At 42.9% G+C, this 21667-nt stretch overlaps 3 protein-coding genes across 5 annotated transcripts; 2 read left to right on the top strand and 1 right to left on the bottom strand.

The window, feature by feature from the left end:
• The first annotated feature begins 128 nt into the window (after positions 1 to 128).
• Positions 129 to 6572, top strand: p2ry10 (P2Y receptor family member 10). 2 transcript variants are annotated; one of them, XM_072396126.1, is made up of 5 exons: positions 129 to 2131; positions 2220 to 2598; positions 4495 to 4774; positions 4858 to 5038; positions 5242 to 6572. In XM_072396126.1, the coding sequence occupies exons 3-5, from the start codon at positions 4596 to 4598 to the stop codon at positions 6148 to 6150; spliced, it is 1269 nt and encodes a 422-aa protein (XP_072252227.1). In that variant the 5' UTR covers positions 129 to 2131; positions 2220 to 2598; positions 4495 to 4595; the 3' UTR covers positions 6151 to 6572. The 2 variants fall into 2 exon arrangements, with proteins under 2 accessions (XP_072252227.1, XP_072252226.1); XM_072396125.1 differs by lacking the exon at positions 129 to 2131 and having other exon boundaries at positions 2203 to 2598.
• A 579-nt stretch (positions 6573 to 7151) lies between these two features.
• gpr174 (G protein-coupled receptor 174) lies at positions 7152 to 13118 on the top strand. 2 transcript variants are annotated; one of them, XM_072396122.1, is made up of 4 exons: positions 7152 to 7432; positions 7692 to 7872; positions 10885 to 11343; positions 12186 to 13118. In XM_072396122.1, the coding sequence occupies exons 3-4, from the start codon at positions 11128 to 11130 to the stop codon at positions 12984 to 12986; spliced, it is 1017 nt and encodes a 338-aa protein (XP_072252223.1). In that variant the 5' UTR covers positions 7152 to 7432; positions 7692 to 7872; positions 10885 to 11127; the 3' UTR covers positions 12987 to 13118. The 2 variants fall into 2 exon arrangements, with proteins under 2 accessions (XP_072252223.1, XP_072252224.1); XM_072396123.1 differs by lacking the exon at positions 7692 to 7872.
• A 286-nt stretch (positions 13119 to 13404) lies between these two features.
• On the bottom strand, positions 13405 to 21410 carry LOC140318340 (integral membrane protein 2A-like). Its single transcript, XM_072396124.1, has 6 exons — positions 21164 to 21410; positions 20648 to 20785; positions 17396 to 17575; positions 17190 to 17300; positions 15956 to 16100; positions 13405 to 14691 (listed from the first exon to the last, which is right to left on the bottom strand). Exons 1-6 carry the CDS (start codon positions 21233 to 21235, stop codon positions 14597 to 14599), a joined length of 741 nt encoding a protein of 246 aa, XP_072252225.1. The 5' UTR covers positions 21236 to 21410; the 3' UTR covers positions 13405 to 14596.
• Between the last annotated feature and the right edge of the window lie 257 nt (positions 21411 to 21667).

Here is a 21667-nt window from a genome sequence, read left to right as displayed (position 1 = left end):
GCCCTTTGTCAGCAGGACTGTAAATTTGACTCGTGGAGGAGTTCCTCCACTCCGGCTCTTCATTTTCACCAAGCGAGCGCTTGAAGTTCACTGATGGCGCAGAAATGAATCAACTGATTTATTCGAGGACCTTGTCCTGTGTGCTGTGTCACAGGCCAAATGCTTATTATGACTTTAGCAATGGTCCATTGTTTGCCTCTGAATGAGGGCTCTCTGTCTTAATCTGGCCTTAGACTGCAGATCTGCTCAAAGTCTCTTACACGCAACAAATATGCTCACATTCCAAAGTACGGATGAACACTCTTGACTGTTTACCCAAAATCACCTTCTTACACAACACGAAGCACAAAGCTGTGCCATGACTAAGCAGATCCAGACAGAATTGCTGATTTTGCTTATATGAATTTGTGGAATCCTTCTTTCTGAAATGCTCTTAGTTTTAAAGCCTTTCATCACACAGGTTCAGTGGGGTGCAAGACCTTTTCACAACAGGGTACAGTCAGTCTTTTGCATCGTGTTCAGAGGCACAGCTTACAGATATGACGCCGCATCCACTTTCATTTAACTGCTCTATAAAAGTTAAATGGTGTGCAGCCAGTTGTTAGACTTAATGGTACAAATGGGTCTTGAATAAATGAGATGAAGTGTAAAGTTTCCTTGACAACTTCACTGTCAAGCTTGATAACTGCTTGGAGGGCTTTTAGTCGCTTTTTAGTCACGAGTGAGTGGAATAACAAACAGTGAAGAAGAAAGAAAGGAGACTGACAGGCACAGCGCTACAGGTTCTACCTAGACTAGATCCAGGATTTTTTCTTGCTTGCTGTGGTGCTGTTAGTTGCTCATTTGCGTAACCGCAATGCCACCAATCCTTTAGGATAGCTCATTTTGTTTTTCTTTTGTAGGACACACTGTTCCAGCTTCCTGCCATAAACAGGCCTCTAGCAGTAGTACTGAGAGGCAGCAGCAGACTCAACCTTGTGTTCCAGGAGAAATGACCTATTTTCTGTCCTGAGCACAGTTAGAGTGAGCTGTTTTTTCCTCCTATAGTAGAGAATCCAGGGATGCAGATTCATGGCCATAGTTGGTAATGCTATAGACCTCCGTACCTACTGCAGTGATATGTATAGAGAGAGAGAGGAGAAGAGAAAATAGATCTTGTAACCCCACCAGCCCTCGTTGGCTGTGTGAATGATGTGACAATATGTATTCAGCAACAAAGACACAGAGATAACGGTCAATGGATTTTAAGGTCAAGGGGAGCAGGGAGAAAGCGCTGGAGTGGATGGAGGGCCAGGAAATAAGAGGAGTGGGAGTGTTGGAAATATGCAAGAGCTCCCCTTTAACCCCTGAGTGGTTCATGTCAAGAATGTTGCTGCTGTTTTGCAAGGGAAAGCAGTCAGCTGCTTACTGTCCGAATGCTTCTGTTAAAGGGCCAGAATGTCTGGGATGTAGAAGAAGAAAAAAAAAGTTTAAATCAGATCAGAAAACTGTAGTAGACAACATCCTGTGCTGACATCTAGTGGCCACAAGTTGGAACAAAGATATTTTGTTAAAAACCCCAGACTGACTCATGCATATTCTGCATTTTAGTCGACAGGTTTCCTGTTGTGGCAGGCTATTGACCTGCACGTGTTGAGATGAAACTAAAGCTTTTACATTTAAGAAGAACCCAGGGAACCATCGGAAAATCTCACTCTCTGGGTGTGACTTCACACAAACCTCGATCTGTTAAACTAACAGGACGGAGAGAACTTCTCTCGTGATGCTGAGCTGTGGTTTTGCATTTGTTTTTGGCACGTGAAGACCTTAGATGACTCACATTTGAAACCACAATCGCAAGTGTTATGAGACAACTCTCTCCTGTCTAAAAGCGCTTCACCCAGAAGATTAACAACCAAGTGCCTACACCTTGCAAAATGAATGCTTTAGTAAACAACTAAGGAAAAAAGGAAGTTCAGTTTCTGTTAGAGGAAGCAGATTAGTGCCTGTACTGCAGAATATAAATTGCCTCAACGTTCACACAGCTTTACAGTACAGCAGAGGAATTGTCTACGGTCGAACAGAGGGAAAGAGAAAAGGTGAAAAGTGTCCTGTCCACTCACAGATCATCTGCTGTAAAAAAGATTCAGAGGTAAGAGGAACCTTTCTTTATGTTTCTTTAAATTGTTTTTTTTTTTTTTTACCCTCACTCTAGCGTACAGTTCTGTGTCGGTCTACAGGTTAGGCTGAGAAAAATACCCGGGCAGTCTGAGAAGGCAGCGTTTCCTCCTCCCCTTCTCACCACCATGCCTCAGAACCAAGCACCAGTCTAATATGAGAACAGCCCACAACTGACGCCATCCCCTCATGCAACTGCACAGTCAAACCACATCTGTGGCTGGGTAATGCTGACTTCCCATGTACACACTGATAGGCTTTTCTTTGTCACAAGTGCGCCAAAAGAGATTGATGCTGACTTTGCTACTGCACCGCTCACGGAAGACGTCCGTTTGTGAAGCTGCTGTTGTGCGTGGTCTCTGGGCTGCTGTCTCTACCTGAAGTTCTGAGCGCCCTTCTCCGTGCATGAGATGATTTCAAAAGAAGACGCAGTAACACAAGGTAATGACACATGTGTTCATGTGTATAGAAATATCTATGAGGAAGTCATGCTGCTTGTGACTTGTGGTTCATGTCAGGCATCTCTGTTTGGTTGTTTTTAAAGCTCTCAACACTCATTACACATATATACACAGCACATATTACACGTTTATGTCTAAAGTTAAATAGGATGCAAATTGTAAAAAGGAGTTTTGGTCTTTGGTTCTGGTGGCAAGCTGGCTAACTCCTGCAGTTCTAAACGTTGTCATTTATTTGCTTTTTTCGGAGCTTTGCGAGCATATTCACACGTGTTTTTGTGTAGCACATGCAAATGACTTTGCTAATTGTTTTTTGTATCTTCTCCCAGCGTTTCACTTCCCCAAATTTAAGTCTAAGACTTTCGCAACTCATAACTGTTCAGGTAACGTGAAGCAGCCTTGTTGGCTTACTGTGGTGTACCACGAGCCTCCGTGACCAATAAGATCAAGGATCAAAACAGGTCAAATTTCATTAAGCAAAGACTTTTTTCATAAAGAAAATTTAAAAAAAAAAGGCAAACTGTCACTGTTCGTCTCTTCCTCTTGTGAGGCCGGTATAGGAAGGGTGTGGACCTATCTTGATGGCAGAAGGAAGGGTGATGCTGCGATGATAAGCAGAAAAAAATGTCCTGACTTTCTCTCATCTACTTCCTGCTGCAGCTTTTTCAGATCATCGTCTGATCAGTCACACTTTTTATTGCTTTTTTAACACCGTCTTTAATGTGACAACAAGTTCACATCATATTCGAAAAATACAACCTTTAGATAATTAAAAAAAACTAAGTTATGTCTCCACACTGCATTCATTGTTCGGGATCCACTTTGTAATGAGGCATTAATTAAGTGTGTTGTAATTAATTACTCTAATGTTATTTGAGAGATGATACATTTAGCTTCAAGTCATCGCTGCCAAGTTTTAGGTGACAGGGCTGTGAAAAAGGCTGCCGTTGAGCTTGCAACAGCATGACAATCTGTTTTTTTCTATCTCTATTGCCCACCAGGGAGACCAATCCTATGGACAGTTGGGGCCCCAGACCTTGATTTGGCTAGTGTGTAAATCAACTGTTTTCATAAATCTGGCAAAAGTTGAGGAAGTCAGAGGAGAAATTAAAGAGCTACAAATTGTTAATTGCAAAGGCAGTAAAGTTGGAGGTGTCTTGACTGTATAAACCGGATCCTGCTTGTTTCATAGTGCTGATGAAATGATCGGGTTTTGTTTTGGAGGCTCAGAGAAGCAGAAAATGTTGTCTACAATTAGATTGAGTGGAAGTTTACAATAAGTTCATGGAAAAAAAAGCACTTAAATTCTCATTGTTTATGCAACATTTGTTGGAATTTGCAATTAAATTAATCCAACTGTACCCATAACTATAGACTTTGGAGCTTATCTGGAACAGCAGACATAATGGCATAATTTTTAAAATAAAGAGCCCCAAAACAATCAGAATGCTCTTCTTGCATGAACGTGAATGAAGAATTTCATCCAGGTGCAATGGCGTTGTTAAACGGTTCTTAACGGGGCTTTGGGGCGCTCTCTCTGACGAAAGTGTCATTCTTTAGGAGGATAAGCACCTGCCGAGACACGAGACTGAAAGTTCACTCACGCATTGCCAAGTTTAATTTTAAATATGAAATTTCAGTTTCAGCTTTTAGCTCCGCAAACAAGAATTCTTTTATTAAGTGAAACGTCACATAATTCCACGAGAAGTGGGCTGATTTCGTCTGTAGAGGAAAACGCTTTTGATACAAACACCCCCTGCCAGAGTGTCTCTAATAACAGCTTATGATGAGTCCATTAAACACTTTTAATCATTACTGTTAAAGGACTGGAAAACTGTGACTACTCTGACTCGGTTTACTTCTGCTATTTCTCTTTTAGGTGTTATTGGTGTCTGACTACAATCTAAAAAAAAAAAATGAAGGACTGAAAAAAAGAAAAAAAAAGGCACCATCATCAGTGTCAGCGTGATACAAAACAAAATGACTCACAGCACGAATGAATCGGGGTCCTCGGCCAACTCCTCTATATCATGTGACGACAGTTTAACCGCCTGGAATCAAAGCATGGACAAGATGTACACCTACTTCTACCTACTGCTCTTCATCCCCGGGCTTCTGCTCAACACCGTTGCTCTCTGGGTCCTCTGCAGACATATTAGGTCTACATTCATTCAGTCGAACAGATAAATGCCATTTCGATACATTTGTGCTGCGGCTGACTCCTCTGTGTTCTGCTCAACAGCAAGAAGACTAAGGCGGTGATCTTCATGATAAACCTGGCTTTGGCAGACTTGGCCCACATCCTCTCACTGCCCCTCAGGATTTACTATTACTTCACACACACCTGGCCCTTTGGGCGAGGCATTTGCTTGTTCTGCTTCTACCTCAAATACTTAAACATGTACGCCGCCATAATGTTCCTGGTAAGTGGGCAATTTTAGCGGAAACAGTCCTGGAAAGTTCTGAAACTCTTATTAGAGGAAGAAGGACATTCAATTCAATTCAATTCAATTCAAATGATAACTTTTAAATAACTTCCATTTTAAAATAAGTCAGGTGACAACATCATTTTTTTTTCTTTTTAATTAAAAGCCACTCATAAGTCGTGATGTAACTGCTCTTTCAGATGTGTATCAGCGTGCAGAGGTGTGTCTTCCTGCTCGACCCATTTGCTGCCCGTCGGTGGAGACGCCGTTATGACCTTCTGATCAGTGGGATTGTGTGGGTGGTGGTAGGACTCGCCTGCTCACCTTTCATTCTGATGCGGAGCAGCAGCAACAGTGCACTGACAGCCACTAACATCTCCCACTCAATATACATCACTTTTACCCAACAACCCATAGGCACCAAGCCTTTCATGGGGCCATTGGATACAACTCTCAGAACGCAGATGGCGAACTCTAGTACAGCATCTGTCAATGAGAGCTGTTTTAAAGACCTGCCCATGCGTAAAGTGCGCTTCTCTCTGGCGGTCACCATGATGACTCTGGCTGAGCTCTTTGGGTTCCTGATCCCTCTGATCTGCATTAGTTACAGCTCGTTCCGCATTGCCTGGTCCCTGAAGCACAGCCAGGGCCAGGATCAGCAGAACTCGATGTCGCTCGGCTCCTCGACTCGCAGCAGGCTCCAGTCGGTCACCTCCAACGGCCAGCCGGATAAATACAACGAAAGTCATGCAAACAGCGAGAAGCAGCGAGCTCTGCGGATGGTGTTGAGCTGCTCTTCTCTCTTTCTGTTCTGCTTTGCCCCGTACCACATCAACTTCCTACTCTTCCTGATGGTGTCACAGAACTATGTGTCCCACTGTGCGACCAGGCTGGCAGTGAAACAGTTCCACCCGGTGTCTCTTTGCATGGCGAGCCTGAGCTGCTGCCTCAATCCTCTTCTTTATTACTTTCTAACAGCAGAATTCCGAAGACACCTCGGCAAGCGCACCTCCTCCTTCTCATCCTCGCTCCTCTCCTCACCAATCAGCTCCCCGACTGACTGTCCTGCACGGAGCAAATTACTGAGGATGGGGAGTAGTTGCTCATAGAGGGAGTAGTCTTATTCAGAGGGAAAGCTGATTTTGTTTTGGGAAACAACAGGGACAAACATGGCAGGCAGATGAGTATCCATAAAGGATTCTGTTGGACTTGAAAACAGACTCAGGTTCGAGTCAAACAAGATTATTTCAAATTTTAATTCTTTCGAAATGCAAAATTGACCCAAAAGCATTACCCTGAATGTGCGAAGCTTGGCTATTCTAAGGAGTATATCACTTTAGAAAGTAGAAAATAATGCGTGCCTGTGTGTATGTGAACAATATCTCATAACAGTTGCCCGATGTTGGGAGAGGTTTCTTTTTATGTCTGTGTGTCTCCTGCGTTGATGCAACTTTGAATAAGCTATGTGATAAAAGCTGTATGCCAACGCCAATGTGATTTACTGTAAATAAAAACTGCGCTTTATGTCTGATCTGCGTTTCTGATGCTCGTCTCTAGTGTGTGTTTGAGGTTGCTTCATGATGGAGTTACCTCTGGCTGACGTGCAGCTAATGATAGCAGGTGCCAGCTTGTTTTTGCTCTACTTCCTGCCACAATGCAAAGAGGTGAAGACAGTTGGAAGAAGTTGCCGCAGTGCAGAAAACCAGTAACTGCCACGCTTTGAGTTTGTGATAAAACTGAAAGATCATTCCCCCAACAGCCACCCACCTCCTCTCGCATCCGCTACACCCAAGACTGAGACACCTCTGTCTATACACAAGGCAGAGGAGTTCAGCCCGGATTAGGAAACTACCAGAAAACGCCCACGTCTTGTCCCCCTGCTGTGAAACTCGATAATTAAATTTGAGCTCTTATTTAGTTACTGAAAATAACACATTGAGACATATCTGAAACAAAAAGCAGTTTGATTTCTTGTTCCTCATTTTGATACATTTCAATCTTTTGATCTGGCATTGTAGATAGACAATGACCGTGTGGAACCAGCGACCACGAGCATAATAGCAGAAGTATTAGTGTTAAAAAGTCATACAAGCCACACCTCCTCTGCTCACAGGAAGCTCTGTGTGTGTGTGCCAAAGTCCCCAGTGCAGCTGAGAGACGGACAGAGAAAGGAAAAAGGCAACAAATCTAAAGAGACAATAAGGCAACAAAACAGGAAACTGCTCGTGTGAAGAAAAAGGTATAAGTCAGATGAAGAGACGAGGGGACCGGAAACAGCGTGTCAGATAACCTGCGCTTTCTTAGATGAGGAGAGCATGAGAAAGGAGTGTTGGCTGATGTTTCACTCCTCTGCTTTTTGATGCTGAGACGGTGTGAAGCTTAAAGACAGAGGTGAGAGTTATTATCAATGTTCTATTAGCTAATACAAATAAAGAAATCGATTGTGTGAACAGCAAAATTCTCAAAGTGTGGAGTCATTCCTCATGGGGGATCTCGTATGTTACTCCAATGTGAGGAATGTCTGTTATGTTGAGGGTGTGTGTGTGTGTGTACGCACGTGTGGGCAACTGTCAGGGCGCCTGTATTCCTTTCTGTGTCCATGTGAAGTGTAATTCATGATGATTGTGGTATGTTTCGTGTGTTGGAACAGCACACACGTGGAGGGACCGGGGCGCTCACCGCCAGCATTTTGGGTGCTGTTACGTGAGACCAGATGTCATGTCTGAGTGGAAAAGCTGTAACACCCCAACAACCCACAGAGAGATGATTCACAGCAGATGAAATAACGTTTCCAGTGGCAAGATCTGAGGACCAAAACTGTTGAAATATAGGTAGGAAAATGAACTTTTACTTAACTTTCATCATGATCCAAGCTTGAGCTCCTTATTTCAACTTTATTAATTCAAAATAGTTTTACTTTCACATACATACAAACATGGTGTCATCGCTTCAAGATGGTGGTTTTGATACGTAGTCACAGTACATACACACATAAATATGTATATATATATTTATAGATATAGACTTATCTAGTCTAGTCACATATATATATATATAAATATGTCTATATCTATATAGATGTATATATCTATATATATCCCTCCACTAACTCTATCGGCAAGAAGGAAATGAAAGCTCAACAATAAGTTCTTGTTACAGTAATTGGCTCTTTGAGATCACATGAACAGTTTCTGGCAGAAGAACATGGTGTGTGCAAAAGTGAGTGTGAAATGTGGAGAATCAGTGAAACAGAGGTCATTGGCCAGAGGAGTAAAATTGAGGTCTGAGGAATGAAAGTCTGCTGGGAGCTCTTTCTGGGAGTTGTGAAGTATGAAAGGCTATCAAAAGAGCAGAGGAGGAGTCCAAACTAAACAAACTCACGTCTGTCTTTCCAACTGTCCGCTGCTTGTTCATGTCTTTGATGGGAAACTGTGTTTGAGTGCAAGTCAGAGTCAGCTATTGACAATTACAATTGAATAGTTCTACATTTTTTTCCTATAACTTGGCTTAAGACTGATAAACCTGCATAAACAGCATGTTTTTAAAAGATTGCGCTTCCCAGCCTTTTTGGGATTGAATTTACTGTCTTGTTCAGACTCCTTGTCACGTTGTAACAGTCAAACCTGAGAAAGTACCTTTCTCTCTATGCAGCGCTTTATTCCTGCCTGTACAAATCACTTCAAGCCCTTTCCTTTTAGGGATTAAAGAGTAGCTGTAATCTAGGCTTCCAAATAATAACAATAATAGTAATCATTTTATTTCTAGAACACTTATTGTAATCAGATTAGAAAGTGCTCTTCAAAAAACACAGACACTAAAATCAGGAGCAACCTATTGAAACATAAAAGGAAAAAATAAATATTCTAGAACAGTGAGTTTTAAGAGGCCATTTTAAAAGAGGACACTAAGCATCATTCGGAAGGTAGATCCAAAGCCAGAAAGGCCTGAACAACAATCACCTTAACTGATATGTTGTGATGTTAGAAACGAAAGGGCTCTACTGGATGATCCAGGCGCAGAGCTGGTCTTTGACTGGTGTAAAATACTTAACTGGAAACTTGACAGAATTCTGTCTATTTTGCTTGCTGATTCTAGAATAAAGTGCACTGTAATCATCCACTCTGGACAAGATATAGTTAGATAACGCAAGGGAAGATTTTGCTTAAATGATGATTAATATAAAAGGGCTCAAAATGGATCCTCGAGGGGCCCCTCAAGAGAGGCAGTAAAACACGACACTGTGGCCCACTGTGTCAAACTTTTGGTAGTTCACAAAGGTGATCAGTTGCAAAGAAACAGTTTCATCTTAGATAAAAGTGGGAGCTTGGAGATGAGTCTAAAATTTGGCAAAACACGTAGATTCAGAGTAGGACTGCAGCGCATTTAAAGTAGCGGAGGAAAACACCAGTGGAAAGAGATGAGTTAATAAAGGCCACAATGTCTGGTTCAACCATAAAAACCTACTTTAAAAAACAGGTTGTAATGCCATCTGAATGACTGGTGGATGATCTTCAAAATGCAATTGTGCATTCTGAGGTCGTTGGAGAGATTGTCATGAAAGCTTGACGGGTTGATAGATATCTACCCTCCGTTAAACTGCTCCAGAATCTCTGCTGCATGGTTGGTAAAATGAGTCAACAACGTCTCCCAATTCTCAGGCAGCTGCCTGGGGAGATCATTTAGATGCATTAAAGCTTGGCAAAAGGGAGGAACAGAGTGAGTGGCCCCTATAGCGCCGATTGAAGGGCTGGATGACATCTACTCCTTGATCTCTAAAAAAAGCTACATTTTCCTCTGCTAATTGGAGAGTTAGGGACAAGGAGAGGAATTGAGATTGGGCCATGGGCCCGTATGTTAAATAAAGACATGAACAATAACTACTGATCCCATTAACTTTCAGTTTTTTCTTTGCCATACTAAAAAGAACCTTCCAATTGCACATTAGGTAATGCTCATCTGAATAGTTAAAGTCAAAAGATTTAAAAGTGTTTACTGGCTCTCTTTATAAGCAGCAGATCTGACTTTGTAGTTTTACCCACGTAATAAAACAAAAGCACCAGATCCTTTGAAAAACTGAGATCAGAACACTTTAATGTTGTGTAATCGATGACACGTAGGATCTGTTTAGATCGCATGAGATGATACAAGGGAGACAACTGGTTAAAAAAACATTTTTAGCTCACGCTGAACGTTGAATGTTGCAAGTTGCTCTCCCACTCACGTGAACAGTTGCAGATGATCTGTACAGTTTTTTTCTTTTCTTCTGAATTACTTCCATTTTGTGCTGTCGGTTATGTGAAAAAACCCATTGCGTACAGTGTGGTGTTCCACATATCTACAAGTAGATATATGCATGACTTTGAACAACTTTTTCGTCTGCTGCTTGGTGCAGAGGCATTTATTGTGGGCTGCCCTGCAGGTGAAGATGCTCAGCAGTGAACAGTACGTAGGAGAGTGAAACATCAACACGTTTACTGTAAAGGCTAACGCAAACAGCTGTGAACATGCAATTTATGTTATGTGCTGCTCAGAAACATCTGACGCCTTCACTGGCAGGTTTGAGGGTGCTTACGGGACTAATTGGTGTACAAAGAAGGTGTGAGATCAGCGCTTTCTTCAGACCTGATGTTTACACATGCAACATGCAAAACGTGTGGCCACCTATGGCCTATTTCCCAACATGCAAACATCAATACCTCCATCTATCCCAGTGTGCACAGGGCCAGTTTATTATAGTCATAACATTTTTGCCGACCTCGCAGCCAGCATTTTGACATACAACTTCTTCTTTCTGGACACCAAATATCTCTGAATAACACTACTCTGCTTCTCTGCTCCAACAGTGCCATGTTCTTGCAAGAAGACCTGAAGCAGTGACACTTTTTCAGCGTGGGACACAAATTTCACCACATAAACCTCACTCTCCTGTCTGGAATGCTACGCCGAAGCAGCAGTACAGGTCACGGCATGAACTCACCGTAAGGGACAGCATGGAAACTCCATCTCAACAGTCATCAAGCTACAAACAGCTCTCCTGATACAAGCTTCCAGCAGGTTTGCAAGACAGCTCACCCCGACAGCTGACCATGAATGCCTCTCGGCTTAATGTGAACCAAAGCTGCCAGGACTTGGGCAGTCTGAAGGCGTACCAGCACCACATTTATGCTGTGGTGTACAGTGTGATCTTGGTACCGGGCCTGCTGGGCAATGTGCTGGCGCTCTGGGTGTTCAGGATCTACATCAGAGATACCAAGAAGGCTGTGATGTTCATGATGAACTTGGCTGTGGCTGACCTGCTGCAGGTAAAAATCCACCCCAAGTCTTTTTCATTAAATTCTTCATTGTTTTATCACATCATCCGCCTGTCTTTCAGTTATCCATTTAACTGGTAACATCTTGATCTAACTGTCAGAACATCGACGTATGACGAGTGCCGCTTCATTGTGTCAAACACAATAATGCAGTTGTGTGAAAAAGGAGACTGAAAATATACACATAAACGTCAAGAGCAATGCAGTCTCAGATAACTAGAACCCCTTTTTAAGGTAAAAATCCCCCAAAACAGGAGCTGAAATGACTCCTCAGAGACCCCATCTTAATCGTTGCAAAAAGTGTTAACAAGCTGTTTCTCTTTTGGACATTTTGAGACAACAATATAAGAAGTAGCCTTGCTTAGAATATTGAATGTTTCATCCCAAACCTGAAAGTCCTTTGGAATTCAAAAGTAAAACCCCAAAAATATTTTCTCTCACTGAAATTTGATTTCCAAACTTTGCGTGCCACGGTAGAATAAAGTGGAATTTAGCATTTTGATTCTTTACATATTTGCTATATTATGATTTTTTAGATATTGTTCTTATGAATTCCACAGAAGGGTCTCAAATTAGTGCTTGGCCAAAGAAATGTAAAAAAAGGAGGGAAATTCTGCAGACATTCAAAACTATAAGGACTGACACTCAACGAAATAAGACAAGTAAATAATAGAGCAGCTGAATTACATCAGCTGAAGCTAGGATGAGACCTTGGCTCTCTAAGTTACTTAACAAAGTTGCTATTCACTACAGACTGCTGATGAAAAACTGATTAATTTGCTAATTTAGAGAAAGTCTGTTTGTCATCCGTAAACCCCTTTGACTCTCTTCAGGTGCTCTCCCTGCCTCTGCGGATCTACTATTACCTGAACGACACCTGGCCCTTTGGTCTTCCTCTCTGCATGATCTGCTTCTATCTCAAGTATGTCAACATGTATGCCTCCATCTACTTCCTGGTGTGCATCAGCGTGCGGCGCTGTCAGCTCATTATGTGCCCGCTGAGGTACAACTCCTCCAAACGAAAAGGAGACTCATTGATATGTGGGCTCGGCTGGCTGCTGGTCTGTCTTTGCTGTCTGCCTTTCCCTTTGCTGAGGAACCCCAGTTATGAATCGAGCATGGGTTCAAACGTTTCCATGCAGTGTTTCTCTGAGCTTCCTCTGAGGACTGTCAGCACCCCGGTGGTCTGGGCCCTGCTGATCACAGCCGAACTCTTAGGCTTCATCATCCCCCTCATCTCAGTGCTGGCCTGTGCATGTTTGACTGCTGGGAGCCTTCGGAAGGCAACAGCAAGGGCTATTCCCGACAAAGGGGAGAGGCAGAGGGCACTGAGGATGGTGCTAAGCTGTGCTGTTGTCTTCTTAGTGTGCTTTGCACCTTACCACATCACTATGCCCCTGGACTTCCTGGCTAAAGCCAACGCACTGAGTGACTGCTCCCTTAGGGACCTTGTTCTACGAAGTCACCCTGTGATGCTCTGCCTGGCCAGCCTGAACTGCAGCCTGGACCCACTCATGTACTATTTCACAACTGATGAATTCTGGAGGCGACTGAGCAAGCCAGAGATCCCAGAGAGCATGATTTTCAGCAGGCGCCTGTCCTGCATGACTGGAGAGGACTTGGACGATGACTAGATAAGTCTATCGTGACTGTTTGGTGAAGACGTGAACAGCCTGTTCTCAACCACTAAACCCTGAGATGAGGTCGATGCATTCGCAGTGAAAACAGAGTAATTAAGTGTGTGAAAGTGTGGTGTGGAGATTCAAATGTGATTTTTTTGTCTTATTTATTTTCCTATAAAAGAAATAAATTTAAAAAATGTACCACTTTTTTCTCAAAATTTGTTTTGCTGACAAAGAGAGAAGTTTATTTTAGGAGGGCTTACAGTTGGCAGTGCCAGCGTCTCTAATAAGCGTCAGGAAGTGCCGGGCGGAACGAAACCACTAAACTTGTAACATACTCTCTTGATGCAATCTCAGGGCGAGATACCATCTTATCAATGAAACAGCTGCTTTCCACTGGGGCCGTAATAATACCAACTTGGCAAAGCTGTCAGTAGGTAAAGAAAAGCAACTTTATTCAACAACAAAGTGAAGTTCAGTTCAGTAGTTGCACACAACATCTTTCTAGTCCTCAGGCATTCAATTAAAAAGCAAGAGATATCAAGCTTTACAATCTTATTTACTATTGATTGTCTTCCTGTGTAGACACCATGTGAGAAACCACTGAAAATTACTTTTTTGGCTTGTAAAAACCGGTCTTTTTAAACAAATCTAAATCAGTAAGGTGTACTTGTCACAACTTTAAACAAACCTCAAAGTCATGTGGTAGTCATTACAGCTGTCTCGGCGAAGGTTAGCTCATGAAATATTAGTACAAATTCATAAATATGAACTAAAACTAGTGTTTTCTTGGTAAATTTAGTGAAAACTTCCCTTCAGCTCGCTCCGTCCTCCAACTCATCCTTTTAAAGATTACAGACACAAATGTTTCAACACAAACGCAGAAACTGCTCATATAGGTTGCTGGTGTGTTTACCATCGGTTACACTAAGTCATAACACAGCAGGACAGTGGAGGCTTCCGGGAAAAACGGGGCACTCTTGGAAATATGTACAAAAAGTAGTGACTGATAGCCTGGTTTTGTGCCTCCCTTATTATCCATAAAAGTCAATGGCAAGCATCTTCTATGTGTACTGTAACAGTACTGTACCAGACATTTCCATGCTTACTTGTGCTTTATCGTACACTAAACATATATATCTTGCCAAAGCTGCTCTATAAGAGTGATGACAGTAAACGCTGATACAAGACAAGGCTCACATGAATGACTTTTCAGTATCACTAGAAGAATTAGTAGAATGACTAACAGCTCTGCTCTGGGAATGACTCAATGCTGTAATACAGTAACATCAACGAGATCCGTTTGCAGGAAGCTACAGCAACAGAAACAGTATTCAACACAAATGAAACTTACTGTGTTTTAAGCCAACATTACAAAACTACCTAGAGAATATGTGAGCAAGAGAGCTATAACCTATTCAGGTTCAGGGCAATACAGAAGAGGGGGGGGGGGGGGGGGTCTAGGCTTTGACGCTGTGACTTAAATTCACTGAGCACGAGCTAAAAAGCAAGGGAGGAAAAAACTGGAAATTTATACAAAAGTAACTTTCTGCTAAAAGCTGTTCCCGTCTTCATCCTCTCACTCCCTCGTACTCTCTCTGAACTCCGCCACCACTCTCCCATCAGGCCTTGCAGATCCGGGTCTCCGTCACAAACTTGTTCTCAAAGTGATGGATGGTGAAGCAGTCGTCTGCAGAGCGCTTCTGGATGCCCCCGCCTGACAAATACAGAGACACAAACCGCATTCCTGAACATTCTGTGTTAGATTTGTTCCTCAGACTGAACTTTAAAGCGACGCCAGAGAAGTTGGTGCATTCCTTTTTACTAGTCTTTGTCGTTAATTTTTAACTGCAATCGTGAATTTCCTACATTCTTTGACGACCCCACGAGTCAGTCTGTGAATCACAGGGTGACATATGGGGCTCTAATGTTACTTGCTGCTGTTTGAGTTTTGACATTCACCAAAACTGAACCAATGGAGGATATGCAGCAAATGCTAGTAAGCTAGCTGTCCCTTGTGAAAAAAAAAGTCTTATCTGACATAAGCAAGTCTAACTATCGAGCTAGTTAGAGTAAAATACAAACTTAACACAAAACGGCAGTTGCTTTATCATATGCGACCAACACGGATGTCAGTGTTTTACGAGGTATAGAAATACATTTTTAAAAAACCAAGCATTGTTCATCTCATTGCAAAATATGTTATAATGTCAGACGTTCGTTTTAAATGTGACCGACTTCAAAATACTAAAGTATGTGAAAGTAACGCCTGTGGCCCCAAAGGCCTCATCTGGCTCTGAACACTGCACGCCGTTGCTGATTTATCTGCAGCAGCCTGGGAAATTTGGGAAGGACTTTGGTTAAATAGCCTCGGTTAACAGTTATCAAATGAATTGCTTAGCCAAGTCTACGTGGATGTGACTTAACGTTAGTCTAATTGCTGTTTTAAAATAGCCTACTTTTACAATTTCAGTGACACCTGATAAAATTCCAGGTTGCCACTGTCAAAAAACTGAAAAATGCACTGAAATTGTGCTGAAAAGGTTATGCATGAGAAGTTCAGGCTACGCAGCCAGTTATTAACATGTCTGCTAACCCTAACCCCTCACATTGGATTAAAATAGCCCTCTTCAGTGACCATGCTGCGAGCTATTTTGATCCTGCAGTGTATAATTATATTACATATACTGATAATACAGTACATGCTTTCACTCCATAACATACAGCAATGCAGTCTCATCTAGACCAAATGGCATGTGTCTAATGATAGAACGTTCATTTCAGTCATTCAGACTTGACTTGGACTCGAACACACAGACTTGGAAAAAGTGACTTGTGAACATGTCTGATATATATATATATATAACATGATATATATACAAATATATATATGTATATATATCAAAAGAGACAGAGCTGGACGTGGACATAATAGGTCTCAATTAACAAATCTAAACTTGTATGTGACCAGCACATCATACCTGGCAGGCTGGAACGACGCTGCATTCTGTAGGTTTCTTTTCCATTACACAGTCGGTGAATATAGAAGCCCAGAGGCTTGACGTCATCGATACGCTCGGTCACCACCAGGTCCTCGCGCACCAGGTGGCTGCGGTATGAGTCAGACTGGAGTAAAGTGGGGGGGGGGCAAACTGTGAGGCTGCCACTGTACATCTTTACAACACTTTTAGATCACCAAGTGTAAAAACTTTAACCGCACCACATCAAATGCTGCACAGCGCGTCACGGTGAATAAACAAGGGAAAATATATTGTTTAAACTAATTCAACTCGCCTACGTACAGCCTTGGATGTTTTGCTCCACACCTTCTAAATAACCAAAAGTTGTACAGTTACCTGAATATGCACAAAAGACAAAAGATCAAAAGAGAAAATGCAATCACTTTTAGATTGGTTAAAAAAAAAAAAAAAGGCTTTTTTAAGGACTTGTTATCTTGACAATCCCATGATCTGTTGGAAATGGTTCTCCAACAGTACAGAACAGCTGCTCATGACGTAATGTTGGAAATATTTAGCATATTCCCAGCAGGTTTGGAGTGTGGACGAATATTGTGCATTACACGGCTGGCAGATTTCTGAGTATTAAAAGCACTGCAATATAAAGAAAACAGGAACCTACCAACAGAAGGAAAAGGAAGAGCAAGAATAGATAAATGATAAAATACTGTCGTCTTATGCACTTTTTATATAAAGTGTTAAATTTACTTTATCATTTCTACTTAGTAAAATGGTCAAACTGCTCAAACGATGAATAAACAAAGTGATGCATGTTGAATAGAATTATTTTGAGTAGTTTGCAGCTTTAGCCTCGTGGTTATGTTGTGTATCGACAAAACTAAGAAAAAATAGAAAAAACTAAATTGATTTGCTCACGATAAAAGCGGAGGCTATCTCTGAAATCAGAAAGCTCTTCCAGGAGGTGCTGCGTCTTTTTGCTCTCCTCTTACTTTTTCGTGTGTATATATAGTTTTTTTACGTCTTTTTCCCCAGTGTAACGTCACCAAAGTGCAATCCTCTGTTAAGCTGTGCATCTTCAGCACCTCAAGCCTTTTTTAGATTTGTATATAGTTCCATTTTTACATTGTTTAATGTTAATTACTGTATATATAAGTACTCATTCTGTGCAGTGACAACAAAGTTTTCTATTCTATTCCAGCCAGATCGTGTTAGTACACCGTGAGCGAACCGTACCCACCATCAGCTGTGAGAAGAGGTCAATGAGGTCCTGAGGGGGGAGCACTACCGAGGTGTTCAGTGGAATCACAAAGCAGGTCCTCAGAGTCAGGTCCAGATACGCCGTCAGCTTCTGCTCACAAACAGATGGAGTCATCAGGAAAGAATTCAAACCCCACCCTCAGAGGAGCAGAGACCTACAGCAACCGTACGCTCGACTGTTCTCACCCTGTTGAAGTCGTGGAGGATGTAAGCGGGGTCTCCAGGTCTGAAGCGGGGAGGGGGGACACTGATGACGGCCATGCTGTCAGATATCTCCACCTCCTCCTCCACCCGTGGCAGGTAGTATGGCTGGCTCTCCACTCCGGTTGACATGTCGCTGAACTGCATCGCGCCATGATACATCCGCTGGTGGAGTCAGATAAGTGAGAGCACATAAAGCATTCTGGTGCACAGAAAGAGCCCCTAGTAATATCTGAATTTCTGGCCCCACGTCATACTGCACCGTAGGGCCATACACTCGCGCCTGAGTTGCTCTCATGTACATCTATGCAACGAGTGGTTACTCTGCTGTGTTTACCTGCCGACTGCACCAGCTTAAGAAACATTATTCTGCAGCAGCTGCGGCGCCTGAGGCTGCCAGGGGGAGCCAAAGCACAAGCTGGGTTTGCGTACAGTGACGGCATGAGTGTTCTTCGACCCAATCAGACCTGATGCAACATATGAGTGGGTCTACGTGCATGTTTAGAGACCATTTAAGCTGTTAATGGATTTTCAGCCATTATACATGATGCAGACAGTTTGTGTCTCTGAAGAAGTGTTATTAAGCTAATACAGAGCCCCTTAAGGGAAGAAAATCGACTAAATACTGTCGTTGCACGCTGCTTTAATATTCATTTGTTGTGTGAACCATATATATTTATGTAGATATATCTTTTGTGTGCAACAAGAAAATGTCTTTGTACAATTTAACAGCTTAAATGTGAAGACACAACATGCATTCAAGTACAAAAACAGCAGAAAGTGAAAATGAAACAGTAAAAATGCAACTGTATGCAATTAAATGACATGTTCAGAAGGTTGTTTCCCCTTTAAAGTCACTGTTTTAAGCCTTTAACGGCATACACGCGTTGTTCCTTGAGAAAGTGTTCATGTCTTCCTCTATTGCCACACGACCTGCAATTACAACAGAGTTTTGTGCAGTTTGTGTCATTTGATTAACACAAAACACTGATGGTGCAAAACGAACAAGAAAGTGAACAGGATGCTGGGTGGGTTCTGCTTGGTGTACAGCGATCTCGGTTCTTTGTTGGATTGCGGTCAGGTCTTTGACTAGGTTATTGAAACACGTGTCTCCTTGAACCACTAAAGTGAAGTGTTGCTTTTGGTTACAGTCAAACTGAAAGTTAAACCTTTCAGACTCCATTCTCTTGAAGACCGACACATTTCTTTCTCAAGAATTTGCCTATTTTTAGCACCGTTCATCATCATCATCACCCAGCGCGCTGCCGCCACCATCATGCTTCACTGTGGGGAAAGTGTTCTCTATGTTTCACGTGTTTGGGGAGTCTCGAAAACGTTGTTTAATGAACCCCAAGCATGCGTTCTTGTTCCTTTATTCTTTAAGCAATGGCTTTCATCTGGTCACTCTTCCACAAAGCCCAGCGGTGTGGAAAGTACCGCTCAAATAGATCTGACGTTTCCGTGTGTGCTGCAAAGCTTTGCAGCTCCTTCACGGTTAACTTTGGCCTCTTTGTTAGATCTCCGATTACTGCCCTTCTGGCCTGGTCTGCAAGTTTTAGTGGTTTGCTCATTCTAAGCAGGTTTGCTTTGGTGCCATATTATTTCCATCTTCTTTGTACTTGTATTTACTTTGTTCCCGACCTCTTCAGATAACCTTTTGGTCTTCATAACGCTGCTTGCTTTGTGGTGTAGCTCTGTATTTTTTGTATTAATTCAGTTTTCATCACTTCAGACTACTGGAGAATTTGGACGATCAGCTATAAAATAATGACCACAAGCCTTATAATCAGTAGGTGCTCCTTAAAAAAGAAGTGGGACCAGACAGGATGTTGACAAAGAACATTTGAGGGTTTCTTGGGAGTGTCTGGTACTTGGATGTTAGCAACAGACTATTTAAGCCTTGTGGGGCTTAAAGTTGTGTTGTGGGGTCTCTGTGGATTGGGCTTACTTCCCACAGATTCATCAGACTGGTATCTTGAGAGTTTAGGGGCCAGGTGAACTCGCTTTGTCGTGTCTTTTTAAGCCCTTTCCGAGCAGTTTCTGCGGCACCCACTGCTGTCCTGGTGGTGGAGGCTGCTGCTGTAGGGAAGTTGGTGTTGCCATGTATGGGGCCGACTGGTCTGTGAAAATGTTTAGGTGGGTGGAAAGTGTCAAAGTAACATCCATGTGAACGCCAAGCTGCAGGCATTTTCCCAGGAAGAATATTGCTCAGTAACAAGAAGAGCAGTGTTACTCAATTTACCTGCATTTTAATGTCAGGCTGCAATGACAACGAATGGGGAAAATGCCAAAGAGTGTGAAGGCTACTACACGACACTGCGACTTTACACCTTTTTCCTATTTTAGTAAAGACATTTTTAAGAATGACCCCCCCACTCCCACTCCCACTTTCCTCAAGTACCATTATCTCAGCTTGACAATGTCACCACAAACAGTGATTAAGGAGTTGCTTATATTAGAGAAATTTAGTTTCCAGTGACAGACCCACTGATGACCAAACAGGTTACCTCATGTTTGTTGTGCATTCAACCCAAGCTGTCTAAATCTGTGCTTTGGAGGCTGGTTGGTACACCGCAGGACAGAAATGCTTCGCCATTGCGTTGCCGCGAATAACGTGCAACAAGAGCAGGATTCAGATAGGCGACGTCGCACTTTTGAGAGTGTGTGTGTGCAAGAGTTAGAACCCCCCACCCCCCGGGAAAGACTACTCCCATCAGCCATAATAATTCTTCCCAAACTCACACTGCACCCCTCCCCCTCTCCAAACACGTGTCTCTGGTCAAGTTTGGATAAGTTTCACTGAAGAAATGCCACACAACCCTTTCATCTGACACTACGGGTGGCAGGGATTGTTTTCTCCAATTCTGGATATGTTCTATCATTCCATGATATATTTAGCCAGCGAAGAGAGTGGTGCTGGTACAGAGGGCTGAATCAAACTGCTGTGAGGTGTGGATGAAAGATTTTTATTAGTTTGGCAGCAGAAAGAAATGTAGAACGCAGGCGGAGGGGGAAAATGCTATCTTACGCAACAAAAGCTGCAGCTAGAAAGAGACCTGGCCATGCTAAATATTCCACTCAGATGAAATAGATAAAAGCAGATTAAAATCTGATACGTCATCGATGATTGTCCATCTCTCTGTATTGCACTATACTGAAATGCAGATTCAAAAACTATAATTATTTAATGTAATATGTTAATATAGGTGATGCCAGCATTAGCATCCACACACAAACCTTAGGGGTGAAATATCGGTAGAGGCATGCTCCCCCCACGATGAGCCCACTGAGGATGAAGGCGATGCCGAGCAGGGTGAGCAGACAGCGACCTGTGGAGCCCTCGGTGCCCGCTGGAGCAGAGGCCAGTTCAGGATCCTAAACGCACAAATACACCAAGATACACACAACGATGAAAACACTGTCCAATGCACTTAATATCGATATAAAAGTGCGAGCAGCTTTCATTCAGCAATCTTATAATCAGGTTGAATCTTTGTCCTCTGCGGGACAGCTGTGCAGAAGATGGGCGGTCCCGCCGTGTCCTGCACCAGGTGCAATATGACTGCTGCGTGCAAATAGCAAATACACACCGCATCCCTACAGACACAACACTGCAAGGTGGAAAATAATTCTTCACGACCCTGCGATTGTGCACATGCATGTCTGCGCACTGCTCGCGGCCGGTGCAGGCCTGCGACCAGGCTACGAGCGGACAGCGGGGCTCGGACAGCGCGCAGAAGCCCGTTAGCTCACCTTGACGGCAGCTGGCACCTCTTTGCCCAGCGCTTTCTGCGCCAGGGCCGAGTTAAAAGCAATTTTCACCATGCTGGTCTGGAAACGTCAGCTCGGGTTTGTTGAGCAGACAGAGAAAGGGGCGCGTTGTCGGCGCCGGAGAGCAGGCTCAGCGTAGATCCTCCGCAGCTCAGACCTGTGACGCACTTTGCAACCTCGGCTTTAACTAACGCTTCCGGTGGCTGTGGGGATTGATGACAACAACACGACACGCAAGATAATCTATTTCAAGCTCGTGCGTCTTATGATGTATAGCCATATGATGTCCGTCTTAATGTAGAACGTTTGGTAGTGATTTAACAATGAGGAATAAAGGCATTTATTGCCTCTTTTTTCTTCCCTTCCTCAGTTTATTTATACCCGCGTTGGTGCCATCTAGTGGCCATAAATTGAAACCAAAAGTTTCCCAGCTCTCGGTGGGGGGGGGGTAAAAATGAACCTAACACCACAAGACATTTACACTCC

The sequence above is a fragment of the Leuresthes tenuis genome, unplaced genomic scaffold (assembly GCF_036924035.1).
Source record: "Leuresthes tenuis unplaced genomic scaffold, fLeuTen1.0.hap1 SCAF_11, whole genome shotgun sequence".
Classification (NCBI taxonomy): Eukaryota; Metazoa; Chordata; class Actinopteri; order Atheriniformes; family Atherinopsidae; genus Leuresthes; species Leuresthes tenuis.
The sequence above is the reverse complement of the archived record's forward strand: the minus strand, read 5'-3'. Positions and strand labels throughout refer to the sequence as shown.

What these genes read in the sequence shown, in the direction of transcription:
- p2ry10 (XM_072396126.1), top strand. Translation starts at nt 4,596, where the DNA reads ATGACTCACAGCACGAATGAATCGGGGTCCTCGGCCAACTCCTCTATA. An exon ending in GTCCTCTGCAGACATATTAG is followed by an intron (nt 4,775 to 4,857) that starts GTCTACATTCAT and finishes TCTGCTCAACAG; the next exon opens with CAAGAAGACTAAGGCGGTGA. An exon ending in ACGCCGCCATAATGTTCCTG is followed by an intron (nt 5,039 to 5,241) that starts GTAAGTGGGCAA and finishes CTGCTCTTTCAG; the next exon opens with ATGTGTATCAGCGTGCAGAG.
- gpr174 (XM_072396123.1), top strand. Translation starts at nt 11,128, where the DNA reads ATGAATGCCTCTCGGCTTAATGTGAACCAAAGCTGCCAGGACTTGGGC. An exon ending in CTGTGGCTGACCTGCTGCAG is followed by an intron (nt 11,344 to 12,185) that starts GTAAAAATCCAC and finishes GACTCTCTTCAG; the next exon opens with GTGCTCTCCCTGCCTCTGCG.
- LOC140318340 (XM_072396124.1), bottom strand. Translation starts at nt 21,235, where the DNA reads ATGGTGAAAATTGCTTTTAACTCGGCCCTGGCGCAGAAAGCGCTGGGC. An exon ending in TCCTCCACGACTTCAACAGG is followed by an intron (nt 17,301 to 17,395) that starts GTGAGAACAGTC and finishes GTTTGTGAGCAG; the next exon opens with AAGCTGACGGCGTATCTGGA. An exon ending in ACCTCTTCTCACAGCTGATG is followed by an intron (nt 16,101 to 17,189) that starts GTGGGTACGGTT and finishes ACTTTACTCCAG; the next exon opens with TCTGACTCATACCGCAGCCA.